Consider the following 16,386-nt stretch of genomic DNA (forward strand, 5'->3'; position numbering starts at 1 on the left):
ACAAGTCTGCAGCAACAACACAAATAACATCCTATAATATCAAAATGTACTGGTGAGTCAGCGCTGGCTGCTGGTTGCTCACACTGTTAAAGGCGGTGTCCCCGTGTGTCCTGTGCAGCATGAAGCACTTTTACTGTAGAAGTGATAACGTGTAAGCAAACTAACCAAAAAAAAAAAAAAAAACAAGACTATCTGGCAAGACTATGGCAGGTTCTCTGCAGTGAGTCATTTACAGTATAGCTTTCACGGAAACATCAAGTCAAGTCACATCAAAACAACGTAAAATACACAAGACCTCCGACTGCTGACACCGTGCAAATCAATCTCTGCTCATCCTTCAGCTGAAGAACAGCAAGGACTTGATGAAAACTTTGACATGGAACAAAGCAATAGCAATAGCAGGTCAAGTAACAACTACTATCAGATAACATAGAAACAAAATCATTCATCTCACAATATAAGATATTCCTTTTCATGAACAATGATATCAAGGAAAATCATTTTCTTTACAAAGTGGGTTTAAAAAAAAAAAATAAAAAAAAACTAAACAAATACCACCTGTTAACATACAGGTCCGAGAAATTTATGTCACTGAAGCAAAGAGTACTTCGGAGTACTGCGACCAGTCCTGCGGTCAAAATGAAATAAAGTAGCACCAAAGTATAAAGTATTATGACAGAGGGAGTGTGTTGAGGGACAGAGAGAGAGAGGGTTCTACAAAAACAAGATGAAGGAAAGTCACTCGCTCCCTCTCTGTCTCTCCAGGTTTCAGCAGCCCTCCCTCCAGTGGAATGTATAAATACAACTCAGGCTGTTTTAGTCTAGCTTGGCACAGAGAGATGTCTGATCTGGATTCACGCATCCCTTATGGGCAGTTGTTTGTCTGGCAGCGTCACAGGTAGGTCTCACACTCTGACAAAGGTAAGCATGAGGGCTGCTGTTGCAGGGCTCAGTGGGAGTGTTTCAGGTTTACTGTGTGAGTGTGTACAGCACCCAAACGATAGATGCTGTGAGTTTCATGGTGTCAGTGTCCCTGGCAGGTCTTGCAACACATTTGCCTGAAATATGGCCGGCTGCAGAACTTAAACCTGAGCACCAGGGGGCAGTAGGCCACAGTGTTCACATCTTTGCACTCTGCAGGGGAGATACACATCAAACAGCTTAATTACTGCAATAAAATGACATTTGTTTTAACAGCAGATCTTTTAAAAGCAGTACAGGATTTCAATCAAAATGTTGCCAATATGTTACTATGACTGTTCATTAAAATGGAATCACACAGACTGTTTGGTTAAATAAATACATTAACTTCTTGATGCTTGAGAAAACCAGATGAACCAGATTTTGTACAAATGAACATTTTTGAATAAAAATGTTTTGACAAATCATTTAAAATCTAAATTTTAATCTGATGTGTTTTGTTGAACTGCACTTCTAAGTGAAAATTCTCCCTCTAGTACTTTCTATAAAATGTGAGACTACAAGCACTGAACTTTGACCTCTGACCTTCGGGGTTGTCTGTACTGATGGGCAGACCGAGGTCACATTTGCTCTTGCACTGCTGCATGGCTGCTGGCCGCTGATGATCCAGACACTCAGTGGACGGCTGGCCAGTGTGGGTCAGACATTGTACCGAGCGCATCTCCTGACCCAGACCACACTTGGCAGAGCACTGACACACACAGTAGTTACAAAAATTTGAAGTGGGTATTGTATTTGAGCAAAAAACAGTCTGAGGTTTTTATGAAAAAAAGTCCAAGAACAAGTCAAAAGTCGTCTTACCTCTCCCCAGGGACCCATCACCCACTGTGGGGGAGGACAGCGCTGCAGGTTACAGCGTACCCTGGAGGTAGGCCGGCCCTGTTTGGGGCACTTGGACTCTGGCAATGTGTCACCACTTTCCCCACTCTTACACAAGACCACACGGTGCCTGTAGCCAGGACCACAGCTGGGCGTGCACTGCAGACAAAGTGGGGCATGAAGAAAGAGGGAGAGAAAAGGAAACCATAAGGCAGGAAGGCAGGGAGATAAAAAGGGAAGGAAGGATGCAACACAGGGTCAATGCAGTCAGAAATATGAAAAAAGAAATCCACTCAGTAGAGGGCAGCATCAGTGTTAGAAACACAGCTAAGAGCTGCTTGATTCCTGTAAATCAGCTGGACACAAATTCCACGTGTGCTATATCTACATTTGCAGGACGTCAGAGGAAACCTAAACACTATAGCACTTCTGACACCATTTAGCTGGGTTTCAATTCATCCTGAAAACAAAGTGGGATATAAGGACAACAACTTCAGACTTGTGCAGTTTAAAACACTCACGAGAGTCAACAAGTAAAATGTAGTAGTAGTTGATGTAGTTTACAAGTTTTACAGATAAAAAAGGAAAAACCTCTCTAGACTGTCCAACTTGAGGTTCATGATTAAAAATACTATCGGTCAGGAAAATTGTAACAATATATATTTATAACTTCACTGTGATGTACTGTATTTGCCAGCTCTGTGTCTGTGTTGTGTATTCCATGGTTAAGGTGCTCTTACTTTCTCCTGGCAGACTTTTAGATTTGTAATGGTTATCTGGAAAAGAAACTATTGCTTCATCTGACAGGAATTTTGCAGAAAACTTAAGTATTGCTTAAGATTGATCCATGAGTTGACTAAAAATGTTGCGTGCGTGCAGAACACATATGCGGTGATGGGTGCCTCTGATGTCTGCCTACCTCTGACCAGTCCAAAGCCAGCCATTCAGGGGGACAGCTGTGATTGCTGCAGGGCTCAGTGAGTGAGGGGCGTGGGCCGGGGCAGGCTGAGTCATCCAGGACTTTCTCCTCTGCCACTGAGATCCTCCTTTTACATAAAACTTCCCGAGTCCGCAGTCCGCCATTACAGCTGCGGCTGCACTCGGACCAGTCTCCTGTCCGCCAGCTAAAGGCAGAGAGGAGGCCCTGGTTTATTTTTAATGCGCTGTGTTTTAAACTGTCACCACACTGTAATATAAGATTATACTATACAAGAAAAATTCACAAGTAGGAACATTGTGCATACATAAAAGCAGGCATGTTGCAAAATTTGTAAAGGTTGTGCACCTACATAGACAAAAACCCCACATAAGCAGCAGGAAACGTATGAAATCATTAAGACAGACATTTATGTCCAACATGAGGAAAATCTTGTCAACAAGAGACAACTCACGTTGGGGAGCAAGGCTCAGTATTGCAGGATCTTCTCTTCTCTTTGGGTTTGTGCTTCTTGTCACAGAAATGGTTGGAGATGACCGAATTATCGGCCAACTTCTTACACACAACCTGCTGGATCTGTATACCTGACAGGACAGACAACACACGCCAGACATAGGGAAGACCACAGAGACAAATACATTCTCCTTATTAGAAGCACTGAACCCTGTCCCATTTCAAGAAGTAAGAAGACTGTGGGAGGATTGTAGCTGCTTAACTTGCACATGAAATGAACTAGGACTTCCATTTGGTGAGTCCTTGTTTCAGTGTGATGCCAGATTATAAAACACAACAAAACACTATGTCCACTCAAAAAAATGTAAAAGTACTTAATTCTCAGAGGGGAATGAGGACTCTTATCAGGTGCAGCAACACGGATCATTAACTCACAAAGGCCATAGCAGAAAAAGGAGGTTGTGTAATATCTCCAAAGGCCCAGAGCCTGTGAACACTAGACTCAACACAGACTCCACAAACGCTCTCATGGCAGCTTCTTTGGGTCAGTGCTCATCTACAGGAGGGATTTATAACGTGTGTTTTTATGGGCCGCACTACAGGTGTTAGTGCTTCTGTGTGTTTATACATGCATAGAGAGAAAGGGCGACAAAAAAAAAGAATAGGAAAGCACTCCTCTATTGTGTTTTCTTTCATTTCATTGATAATAAATACTTAAGCCTCTTCTAATGTTGTACTTTTTCAAAAATGAAAGGATGTTATTTTGTAAAATGTAATCAAACATCTGGAGGTTGTTGCTTCAGGGAAAAATTATTGTTATAACAATGAATGAAAATAAGCTTATATTTGTTAGATGAGAAAACTGACACCGCTCTTAGGTCGGTGCAAAAAATATGAGACTGCTGTACAGCTGGCAGCCAGTGAGCTCTCCAATTAACTCTTACATCTTGTTTGTTTAAACTGTTGAAAAATAAAGTGTAACTATGACAAGCTGCCGTTTTGTAATAGACTGCTTTTATTGTCAGAACCTTTTCCATCAGCTTTCTCTGCTCTCAAAAAATACCCAAACCTGACAATCCTGAAATCTCCTTTGACCAAACTAAATAACTAATATCTAAATAAGTCTAAAACTTAAATTACTTTTTTTCTTTTTTTTTTTTAAGAAAAAAAAAAAATTTAAACCAAATCTATTTGCACAATCACACATTTTTGGAAGCAAATGCCCACGAGGTAAGCCATTCAATTTGGCACTTGGTTTTTGCTTAAAGTTAGGGTTACAGTTGTGAATAGGCATGAAGTGGGTCAGGTTAGAGTGTGACAGCATGACAGCAGTGTATTGCTTTGTGTGTGTCTACCTCCAGCACAGAGAGCTGAACAGCGAGACCAAGAGGTGTAGTGCCAGGAAAACCCACTCAGAGGATCTTTACTGAGTGGGGGGTTGAAACGATAGTGGATTCCCGGGTTCTCCTCCCTCACCAGCACCTGCACATATACATGACCAAACAATTAACAATGCACAGTGTTTGAAGACCTGTTCCTAATCTAGTTCCTAATCCTAATCTAGCACTGACCATTCTTACCATGACAACAAGAGAAATGTTCGTTGGCCCCAGGGCCTCAAGAGTTTCTGGTCCATCGGTGGGCCGCCTGTAGTGGAAGGTGGTCCCAGCAATCTCAAATCTGCGGGGTGTGTCAATGGTCAGCTTCCCATTGATAAAGTACTGGTCACTTTTACTCTTCAGAACTGGGACAAACAGAAAAGGGGGGGGAAACTTTACAGGAAGACAGTAACAGGAATAAAAAAATGTCATAATGCATCAGCAGCACCCTCGACTGTATCCTGAGAGCTGATGAATGAAGGAAAGATGCATATGGCTGGCATCTTATCTTATCAGATGCAGCAACATGGATCATTAACTCACAAAGGCGACAGAGGAACAAGGAGATTGTGTAATATCTCCAAATCCCCAGAGTGAACTGCTCAAATGCCTCCGGACTCAACATGGACTCCACAAACACTCCAGTCCCATGTTGGCCTCTCTGTAGCATCACTAACCTACAGCAGGGATTTAAACTGTGTTTTTTTTTTTTTTATACCAACATCTGGACAAATCTGCATTTTTGTCCTCATGACAGAGCTAGATGAGAGGATCAATATCAGTTTTGTTTCAGCTAGTTTGAAACAGAGATACCAGTAGGTCCACTGAGATGTTAAACATCATTTGATTTTCCTTTAAAACCTTCATCAGGAGTTGGTGCAGGCTAATGAACACCAGGTGTGCATCATTTAAGCTGGAAGCACGTGAAACGGTTATCTTACATCTGAATCAACTGGATTTTATTTGAATGTAACTGCCTGTGATGGAGGCTTCGCAGCCATATTGCCACCAGACTGTGAACATTTCTGCAGTGAGCAGGAAATATCACAGCTGTCAGAAATTCCTTACATCTCAGAGCCATAACTGCAATAAGGACAGTGAGGTAAACTGTATTCTAACTTGGCTGCTCATAATATACTTTTTTTCCCTCAGTTGACATTTTGACTTGTCATAGGCAAGAAAAGCCCAAGTGAAACAAATTTCCTTCCATCATGTGTCCCTGTGAGACAGCACGCACAACAACAGGAGTCTGAAAGTGGTTGACCTAATTGAAATGCATTGTTTTTCACGTTATTAATTTCATCTGTGCTTTTTAGTGATGACAAGCCAAAATGTCTGTTGTCATAGTAAGAAAAGCACAGGTGTTAGCAATAATAACGTCAGCATTTCGGTGAAACTGAAAACAGTGTCATGGTATTCATTTGGCATCAGTGATACCTTTACGTGCAATAAAGTCAAGGTGTGAAAAAAGGCCCATGAATGCAAACTGAAAATTTCTGTAAATGTTGGCTCATTCCTGAAGAGTGGCAGACATTTAAAGGAGCAAACTTACTGCTAAAATAAAACTCATTGTAATCTAACATAATACAATAACAGCTTTGTCGTTCCTGTCATTAGTTGCAGAAAATTATACTCAAAATTAGCTTGAATATCATCTTACCAAGATAGTTGAGGGAGATGTTTAGTTCTTGTACGTGGATGAACACTGATCCTTTAGGAATTCTGACCACCTCTTCATAACCTGCGACACACAGATCCACATAAACTCAAAAAATAAACGCAAGGTGAAAGAGGTTTATTCGGTGGGGACCAGGGGAGCAACTCATAAGTAGCGTTTAGCTCTGTGGGACGCTGATGGCCTGAGCAGAGACTTCAGATTCCAGCTGCATTCCTGGGCAGCCGGCCTCAGCTGCTCGGCTCGGCTCTTTGCTAGAGAGCAAGAGCTGTGCCAAGAGTTGGCTTCTCCTCTCCCCTTTTCCTCTTCATTCCATTTCTTTTGGTCTCATTCCCTTTCTTTTTTCTGTTCTGGTGTCCAACCACTGCAACCCTGTAAATATCATAGGCCTCACTAGAAAAAGGAGGAATAAAACATGAAGGAATAAATAATTACTTCCAGTGCTTTGACCACAAGAGGAAAGGAGAGGCTTGACCTCTCCATGCAGCTCTGAGACACAAGGCTGACCCGGCTCTGGGTTTCTAGATGGAGTTGTGGAAGAAGACAGAGTTTGAGGCTTTCATCCCCAGAGACAAACACACACATAGAGAGCAAAAGGTTCTTTTCTTGACAACCAGAGAAGGTGTGTGGTAGGCAGAAAGCTAAGCAGCTGCATACCTCTGGCTCTGGACTTCTAAGTAACCCATCATTGCCTACCAGAGCTACAGCCTAGATAGATAGAAAGAAACTCACTTCACTTTTCTCTTTCCTGGGATGGATATCCAGTTTACAGTGTATGTTCTGGGATTTGGCTTAATCATAACACACTGCATATTGTAAGAATACACTCATTATTGTGATGGTAATAGAATATCAAAGCAGATATTCTTGTTATGTGGTAGAATTTCCTGCTTTTCTTGTTCTTTTATTATAGTAAATCGAATATTAAGATATTCTGGACTGAGAGTCTGACAAACATATTTAGTGTCAGCATTTGTTTGTTTTATAGACAAAATGATTAATCAATCATGAAAATGGTCTGCCCTCACCAACGTGCTTGTGGCTAAATAGGAGAAAACCTCTGCAGTCAGGCACTAAAATCTTTTTTTAAGACTTTTTTGGCTTGCTTGCCTTTATTTGACAATACTAGAAGAGATAAAGATAAAATAAAAAAAAATAGAGACAGAAGGAGAGTTATGACATACAACAAAGGCCACCCAGTCAGGATTCAAACAGTAGTTATAGCCGTCATACCAGGGTGGCCCCAGAATCCATAATCATGTGAAAAGTCTGAGCTGTTATAACAGCATATTAACTTGCCTGGTTTTGGTGTTTGACCATCACATATGGAGTCGGTGTTTGGTGTCTCCTGACATTTGGCTACTTTTGACAATACAGTGTTCATTTTGGTAACAAAACCGAACAGAGGAATATGTCTGTTGGTATGTTTTTATAAAAAGCAGCAACTGGAGCACCACTTTAAGCATAGCACTGACCATGGATTCCATTCCTAAATCAGGAAACACATGACCAAACAACCTACACTTCAACTTCAACCTTGCTAACACATTTTTCTTGACTAGTGATGCTGTCAGATATTTTGAGGGTGTCTGAGACCTCAGCTGTGGTCGACAGACTGGCCTGGTCACTGTGGTCCGAAGCATGGCTGTCTGCTCAGGGTGTGTCTTCTCTGAGGAATCCTGAAAAGGGGTGGGTGGTGTTGACAGCTGGGTGGGAGACTCTGGAATTGGTGTTGTGGCGAGAAATGTAACCCAGAATAGCTACAACGGCAACCCGACCTCAGGCCGCACTGGTCAGACCTCACCTAAATCTGTCTGCCACGTGTCCCTGGGATGCTGGTGGATAAATATATGTAAGCATATACAGTTTGTGGTATGTACATGTATGTGTGCTTCATGATGTGCTGGGGTTTTTTCAAGGATTATTGTATGTCTTTGTCTTTTTAGAGATCTTAGGTTTGCTGTGTAACTGCAGATGTTGTGTATTTGTATGTGACATTGAGCTAACTTCTATATATATATATATATATATATATATATATATATATATATATATATATATATATATATATATATATATATATATATATATACACATATATTATGTGTGTGTGTGTGTGTGTGTGAACCATTCTGTACATCTTCCTTACAACCCTATACAGTGCAGTACACAGCCTATATTGATGGACTGATGCCTTTCCAAGGCCTTCCAAAGGGATATAAAGGTCTATCAGAGATTATGCTGAAAGTTTAACTTGTCCCTAATAGTCACGAAAAAACTGCTTGATGTAGACACAGTGATGGATAATACTAGTGACTGTTACTATCTGCAATGCCAAATTCAAATCTGGGCTGTATGAACTCTGAGCAGCTGAAAATATACACATCATTTATCTCTGGGCATTCATCAGAAAAACCCAGAGTAAAACAGGTGCAGCAATAAATGGCTGTTCTGCAGGTATGTGTTGTATTGGCTTTAGCAAATAAATAATTGGAACAGCATGCTGCCATGAAGAGACTTTGCATGTGAATGACTGCAAAATACGTTCTGAATATCTGGTATAACCCACAGTAGCGTACTTTGTGAGGCAGCTTTCCAAGAAGCATTTGCAATCCAAAGTATCAGAATCTAAAGGTTGTACAAAAAGTCTACTTGAGTGTTTTACTTCTGTACCTCCTTCGGGTAGCGAGTCATTGAAGACTCCCTCCACAGACACACAGCTGCTCCCATCACCACCGCAGATCCGGCAGCGGTCCTCGCGGACGTCCGAGCCGAGGATCCGATCACAGCCTACATGCTGAAAAAAAAAAAAAAATGGGGAAATGAGAGAGCTGCAAGGACATTCAAGGTCATGGGTGAAGGGGCACAGTCCGTAAGTCAAGAGGTGTCAGAGGCTGGGTTGAGGGATTAGTCTAATGTCTTCCAGACGACTTTTTCAAAACACAGGAACATGAAATGGTAAGTCCAGATGTGTTTTCTGGTCCTGTGCAGACCTAATGCTCTTAGGTTGCTAAACTCATAGCAGTCGACACAAATAAGCTTTGTGATGAGTGATGCAGGTGGTTTTACTCAAACACTTTAACAGTGAACCAAATCTAAACAAAAGTGTAGAAAATGGATGGCAACTGCTCTTACTCTCATATATTCACATGACAGTTGCTTATTGCAGACTGCAATAATGAGACTTAAGTTTATTATTACTTTTGCACTGATTAGATCCAATGCTGAAACTAAATCCAAAGTAGAAACTGATCCTTGCTGTGGTTATCTGGTGTTTTTATAATGTGGGTAGTGGTGAGTTATTAAGGTTTAAATTGTGAAGGTCCAAACTAGCAGGAGGCCCATTGTTTATCTTTAAAAACTCCACCCCCAATCTGTGTATCATTGATTCAGTTATTTCATCCAATCTAAACGAAAAACAAATCAACATATAATATTAATTAGTTATAATATAACAGACTGAACTGACCTTCATGTTAAAGACATTTTTAAGACACACTAGTAGATACTGAAGGCTGACAGGGAAAAAATCTACTCCTGTATTTGATTTAAAATTGGATTAATGGGTGTCCCAGGATGGGCTAAGGAAGCAGAGATTTGGGTTAATATTTGGTCCAAGAACATGGAAGACCAGACTTAAAAATCCACTGATAACTTACAAAAACATAGAGTGGGAAATCCATCAGACACACTACAAAAGACATCTATACTGACGTTTTCTTCTAAGTGTGTCCTTGACTTACTGTGCCTTAGAGAAACTTAAGCTCAACAACAAGCAAAGATGAACTAACTGCCCTAGCAGACATGCTTTTCATCTGCAGCGGCATGTTCAACTGGACCATCTGTTTCGAGGTCTCTTATTGTCAGACCCACTACTCCTGAACCAAAGCATGAAGCTGCAAACAAGCAACAGAGATTTTATCCACAGCATGTTTAAAGTTTTATGTATGAAATATGTATATGAGAGAGGAAGGGAGCTCAAAAGGGGGAGGGGACGACGACTGGATAGCAGGCAGAAAAATAGGGAAAGTAACAAGGGACAGGTTAAAAAATGTGAGGAATGGAGAGATGCACATAAGACTGCAGCGAATGTAACCCAGTCTGCAGTGAACAAAGACTAACAGATGAGCTGGAGGGTCACTGAGTTCATACACATCACAGAGCAGACTATGGTGGAAAAGACAGGGGCGTTGGAAAGAATAGACAGTGGATGTTGATAAACAAAATTCTCTTTTTGGAGCAGCCCAGGATCTTCAGGCTCCCTCAGCTCCCTAGTCCACCTAAAACAATTCAAATAAAAATTAAACTCTTATAGCGCTCTACACAATGACAGACAGCCACAGAACAAGCTGGCTGTAATGAAGTTGTCTCTCCGTTTTCTGTCCTCACCTCATTTTTGTCTTTGTACTTACTTTTTGGACTGTAAATGCATCCAAAAACAACAGATTGGGAACCAGCAGCAACCATTAAGATTTTTTTTCCTCTACATCCCTTAACAAATGAGCCATGTAGGTGTTGAAATGGGTTCCAGGGACCTGTTGGAGCACCAGGTGGTCTCCACTTCATCATAATGAATAGCAGTTAGATGATCTGCTTTCATTAGCAGTCGGGATTAAGAGAGCACAGAAGTAATGAGAATCAAAAACTGCTGCCAAATTCGAGACAGTTTTTTAGTTCAGCAGCTGATCGTGATGACCGTCAGCATTCGATGTGTAAACTAGACGATGCTGGCTGTCCAGAATCCAGAGACTGAGTGTAAACAATACTATCTTAGTTGAAGACAGACTTGTGGTGATTCTCTATTCTGCAGCTTTTGGCTTAAACTTTCTGCACAGATGTGAACATACAGGCTAACAGCATGTATTTCAACTAGATCATATACATATAAAACCGTACTATCTCACCTTACACTCTCCGTTTACACAAACATCCAGTGAATCATCTCTGCAAAGTGTGCCGTCCACCACAGCAGCAGCCCGTTCCGTGTAGAAGTTGTAGCCCTCAGCCAGACAGTTGAGAGAGCAGGGCTTCACCCCACCTGGACACACAGACGCAGTTCAGTGAAGTTGTATGTTGTACAAAACGGCATGTGTTGTAGTGTTTCTGCTCCGCTAAATGCATCACATCCTAATGATGGGTGCACATAGAGAATTCAAAGTAAGTAAGAAGAGTCAGCAGGAAAGTAGGAAAACGTGTTTCAGTGTTGACAACCATAGAACAAGAATAGATCATCACTAATCTACTGTACCTTTAAAACCTAGCTCAGTGATGTTTGCCAGTAGGTACAGGTCAAAAACCACTTTCCTGCTGCCGTCATCCAAAAAGACGACATCATGGGCGATGGAGATGTTACATGTTAGGGGAGACATTAAACCATCCATTTCTGCACAATTACACCTGCCTGACATTAGCAACAACTGATTCTAGTTATTGATCAGAGTTGATCATACCCATAATAGTCATGTATAAATATCTGCAAATGCATGACTATACTCTTTTCACCCACCACCATTTACCCCTTATTTTTGATCACATACAGCTACTAGAAGGGTTCTACAGCTGAGTGGTATATATTCTTCATTTGGCTGTGCAGCTCTCCAACAGTAACATTTCAGTGGCTGGTTACATGAGTCTGGGCTGTGTTTGTTTGTGCTGGCAGTGCTGAAGCAAGCACAGTATGTACTGGGAAGGAGAAAGAGAAACAGAAGTATGTACTGGCAGAGCCTGCAGATGATAAAGTGGTCAGACCACTGAAAACTACAATTCCCATGGTGGTTCCCATGGTAAATATGGCTTGCAGCAGGGTATGCGTGTGTGTATTCTGTCTTGCAGAGTGTGCTGTATGGAGTGTGAAGGTTGAATGTGAAGGCTGTTGGAGTGCTACAGCTAGTTTGAAAGAAAGCTGCCTAAAACACAGCCCTTTTTTAATGAACTGTCCTTGGCTCACTTCTCAGTGTCTCAGAACAGAAACGAGAAAGAGCGAGATAGCATAATGGTAAATTAAATTAAGTGAGAGATGCGTTGAGGTTCACAGGGTCTTTCAGAGCATAGAGGAAGGAGAAAAAAAAGCAAGGGAAAAAGAAGAAGCTGCTCTACCCTGAGTGAGAAATGAGAGTGAATGAGAATTTGATGAGAGTGAGAGGGCTGCAGAGGACAGAAAAGGGGCTAGGCAGTGTTATCTGGCCTTAACACAGGGCAGAGTCTGTGGCACTTTTCCATTTTTAACAGCTGCAAGGGATTTCCATTGTAAAATCAGCTGACTTGATGAAAGGAGCACTTGTTGCCTGAAGTTGGAACTGGCTGGCAGGCAATCTCTGTAAGCCATTATGTTACTGAAGGGCTAGATTAAAGGCAGTTATGTCGTTGAAACTATTTATCTTTCATGTCCAGTGTAGTGCTCATCAGAAGTGAGGAATTCTTGCAAGGCATTGTGGGATGCATGGCTCTCTGCAGCCAGCATCTGCAAACCAGACAGGAGAGACTTCACAGTTTCCATTCACTTTTTCCTCACCTCTTATGTTCACTTATAATCTTCTCATCTTTCTTCCTGCTTTCACTAATATACTCTCTTTTTCTAAATTTAACTTCTGGTCTTTTTTTTTTTTTCTTTCAAGGAAACCTTGGCAAACAAGTGGAAGAGCACTGGTATATTAAATTATCACAGTGTCACAGAGAACTTCATTTGTCTTTGTCAATACCACAGTGTTCCATTACCAGTACAAGTCCTAAGTTTCAAAAGTAAATAGGCTAAAGGGGTAAAACAAATAAAACAAGTACACATTATACAGAATGGCCTATTTTAAAAAGTTATGTTATTAATTATTATATGAATGGATTTGTATTAATTTAAGTGTAAGCAGCATTATAAAAGTGCAGCCAGTCCTGGTACAACTAATTTGAAGTAGTTTATATTTTGTATTTTTATGTAGTTAAATTAAAAGATATAATACATGCATGTAGTATATAAGATGACCAACATTCGATATTATAATTCTTTTTGTTGATTTATTGTTTTTATACCAAGGACCTAGCACAAGCTGGATGGAAACTCATTTTGATAAAATGAGCATGATAAAAATAAATAATTGTCATCCTGAGAAATTTGGGTTTAGTTTCTGTCTGTGCCAATTTGTTAATCTATACTAGCTGAACCAACATCTAGAACAGACGTTAGAGGAGGATCACATGCTCGACCATTCAGGTGAGTGTGTGGCCCGTGGAGGAACGACTGGAGCAATGGTGGAAAGGTAGCTCAGCTCGCTGGGGTTTAGGCACTTAGCATGTGCTCTGTTAATACCTGGCAATTAAATCCCTAAGATGATTTTACCAGTACTACTTTTGCTGTGACACTGCAACGTCAGGTGCTAATACAAGGTGTAAACAATCCTCCAGTTTGGAGAAACTCATAGGAAGGAGAAAACAAAGGCAAACAGTATATGTACAACCCAAAATGTCAATTGTAAATTTCCATCACAGTTGGCTGTCAGACTTCCTGTTTGAACCCCTGATTTACAGTACTTGCCATGGTTGTACACGCACACAGGTTTCCTGAGCTGTGAGTGGTAATTGGTCACACTGGGGGCGTGCTCACTTGTGGTTTTACTTCCATATAAATTGATTTTGACAAACAGGTGCAAAGCTTGTTCAAACTTGTTTATAGTAGTCCCCTGTCAGATGCATTTAGAGATCCACCAAATTAATTTCACCCTCAAGCAGCCCTTTAAAGGTGTGTCAGGAAGTGAGGACCAGCACACAGGCACACAACCCACACAGAGAAGGCTTACTCACTCACCCCCTCTGTATGGCTTCCATGTGTAAAATTTTCCCCGGAAAGGAACACTGTCAAAGTCAGAGCATTGAATCTCTCGGAAGTCCCGAGAGCCTGCAGGACACTCCTGTAACACACACACACACACACACGCACACGCACACACGCACACACACACAGTACACATATGCTTCCATGAGATCCACGCAATGTCTACACACAGAAGAAATCAAAATAATTGCCTAATATTCAATATGATTTGATTATTTATGATCATGATGAAGACCAATGACACTCACATCAATATTGCAGGATCTGAAGCGCTTTCTCTCTCCAAGACAATACTTTCCACCAATGGTCGGCCTACAAGCAAACACAAAAAGTCTGAAAGTCTGTCACATCTGATTACAATTTAATGAGGTCTGTCACGTCACCACATAGCACTGGCTGCTAATCTCAGCTTTATCTGCCTTTATCAGTGTGCTTTCAGTCTCACTGTGTGTCTCTTTTTTTATTGTCTATCAGAGATCATCATGACAACTGCTCTGTATTTTACAAAAGCAGCAGAGAAGGAAGCCAGTGTCAGATAGCTGTTTCTGCTAAACTTTCAACAAATTTATACATAAAGGAACCAAAGCACATGTGAAAAACAATGCTGAAAAATGATACAAGAGAACACCGTTGGCCTTAGATTTGGGTCAGTTCATTCTCAGTTTAACTAACTCAAGATGCAAGATCTGGTGACTGTGATTCCAAAAGTCTGCTAGTCATTTCGTGATGACTCAGACTCTAATCTGAATAATTTCATACATGATAAAAAGGCAGTATTGCTGCAAGTAGGACCTGGACATAAATGTCAGCCCTGGTACAGTCTTAGTGAAAGAGTCATAGTTGTTTATTCATGTTTATTCACTCCACAGTGGTAGAGAAGTGATACCTTGAATGGGGGACTCAGAAATCTTCTGAGCAACATGCATTCAAAAGTTCAGGTGAAGATAATACGAGGCTTCAGCAGTATGAGTTAACTACATTCTGCAAATGTTGCATTTCCTTGCTAAGCCGTGGCAAAGGAAGCTTTTTGGATGTTGGCCAGTTTCTGGCAGGAAACACTGGTAATAAACCTACACACAACTGCCAGGAATCAGAAAATTAAAAAAAAACAAAAAACACTAGATTCGATCATTCTTGAATCTCAGACCACTGAAACCTCATATAAACTCCAGCTGAATTTTGACAAGCATTGTGGCACAGAACATAGAGTTTGGTCATTGGACTGGAGGATTAATTAGAGCAACCAGTTAATTCCTTCAGTGAACCAATAGGTAGATAGCCTAATGATTCCATTAAGATAAAAAAAAAAAACCCAACCCTAATCTGAAACAATATATTATATTTGGCACACCTGTAATCAATTGCATGCACCTACATAGAAAGAAACTTGGATAACTTTATTAAATGAAAAAAACAATTCTTTGATTTCTTTCAGTCATTTTGCAGTTACCAAACTTTAGATTTTAGATGAAGTAATGTTTGTTTTGAGTAACTCCAGTTCCAGCAGTTTCCCACCACCTGAAGTTAAGCCAAAATCCGTACCTGGGGCTGTCACAGTGTCTGACCGAAGAGGAGACTCCACCTCCACACGTCCTGCTGCACTCCTCCCATGGTGACCACAACCCCCAGCCACCGTCCACGCCTTGTGGACGAGTCCCATATGCCACACACACCCTCTTGTAGCACCACTGCAGCACACACACATAGATTTGGATACTGTTGGACATGCAATTACAGTAAATCCTGCTCAGATATCTGTTTCAAGTTTCATGGCAGCCTAAGTAGTTGAATGGAGCAGAAATAGAGGTGGCCAACAGGTGTAGGAAGCACATATCATAATAACATACTGTATTCTCAAAGGGCAAACCAAACTAAGAATACAAGATAGCTCACAAGCCTGACAGCTCCTTCTTCAAACTTTGTTTCCTACTAGCATCATTTTATGCCACTATACCTTAACCCTATAGAGAATAATGCAGAATTAGGTATTGTGTAGAACTGCTGTATGTGGAATGAAGTTTGAGTGTTCATGTTTATTTACCCCTTTCTCTATGGTGTTGGTCTGACAAATGGTCCCCTCTGCAGCAGGAATACTGGTGGTGATGCAGCGGTTGCTCTTACTCATGCACCAAAGTTCACTGCAGACTTCCTGTGTGTGTGAGTAAAAATATAGAAGAGAGAGAGAGAAAATAACAAAAAAAAGAGGAAGAAAGTAATGAGTGTGACACCTGCCAGAGTGTTTTTATAAAAGGGTATTATAGATACAAGGTGGATTTGTTGACTCCTCTCGTCTCTGTCTGCAGGGCTTTTATTATGTAAATAT

At 41.0% G+C, this 16,386-nt stretch overlaps 1 protein-coding gene across 1 annotated transcript in view; it reads right to left on the reverse strand.

The window, feature by feature from the left end:
• The window catches only part of adamts10 (ADAM metallopeptidase with thrombospondin type 1 motif, 10), a 37,197-nt gene continuing 20,811 nt past the window's right edge, over positions 1-16,386 (reverse strand). The window contains exons 13-26 of the mRNA XM_026322919.1: positions 16,105-16,212; positions 15,606-15,751; positions 14,312-14,375; positions 14,037-14,139; positions 11,149-11,282; positions 8,918-9,041; positions 6,230-6,310; positions 4,771-4,934; positions 4,546-4,672; positions 3,192-3,321; positions 2,720-2,924; positions 1,783-1,959; positions 1,507-1,672; positions 1-1,134 (exon numbers count right to left, since the gene is read on the reverse strand). Of these exons, the coding sequence (XP_026178704.1) occupies positions 1,025-1,134; positions 1,507-1,672; positions 1,783-1,959; positions 2,720-2,924; positions 3,192-3,321; positions 4,546-4,672; positions 4,771-4,934; positions 6,230-6,310; positions 8,918-9,041; positions 11,149-11,282; positions 14,037-14,139; positions 14,312-14,375; positions 15,606-15,751; positions 16,105-16,212 (1,839 nt within the window). The 3' untranslated portion in view covers positions 1-1,024. The remainder of the gene's footprint in view (positions 1,135-1,506; positions 1,673-1,782; positions 1,960-2,719; positions 2,925-3,191; positions 3,322-4,545; positions 4,673-4,770; positions 4,935-6,229; positions 6,311-8,917; positions 9,042-11,148; positions 11,283-14,036; positions 14,140-14,311; positions 14,376-15,605; positions 15,752-16,104; positions 16,213-16,386) is intronic.

The sequence above is a fragment of the Mastacembelus armatus genome, chromosome 4 (genome assembly GCF_900324485.2).
Source record: "Mastacembelus armatus chromosome 4, fMasArm1.2, whole genome shotgun sequence".
NCBI lineage: Eukaryota > Metazoa > Chordata > Actinopteri > Synbranchiformes > Mastacembelidae > Mastacembelus > Mastacembelus armatus.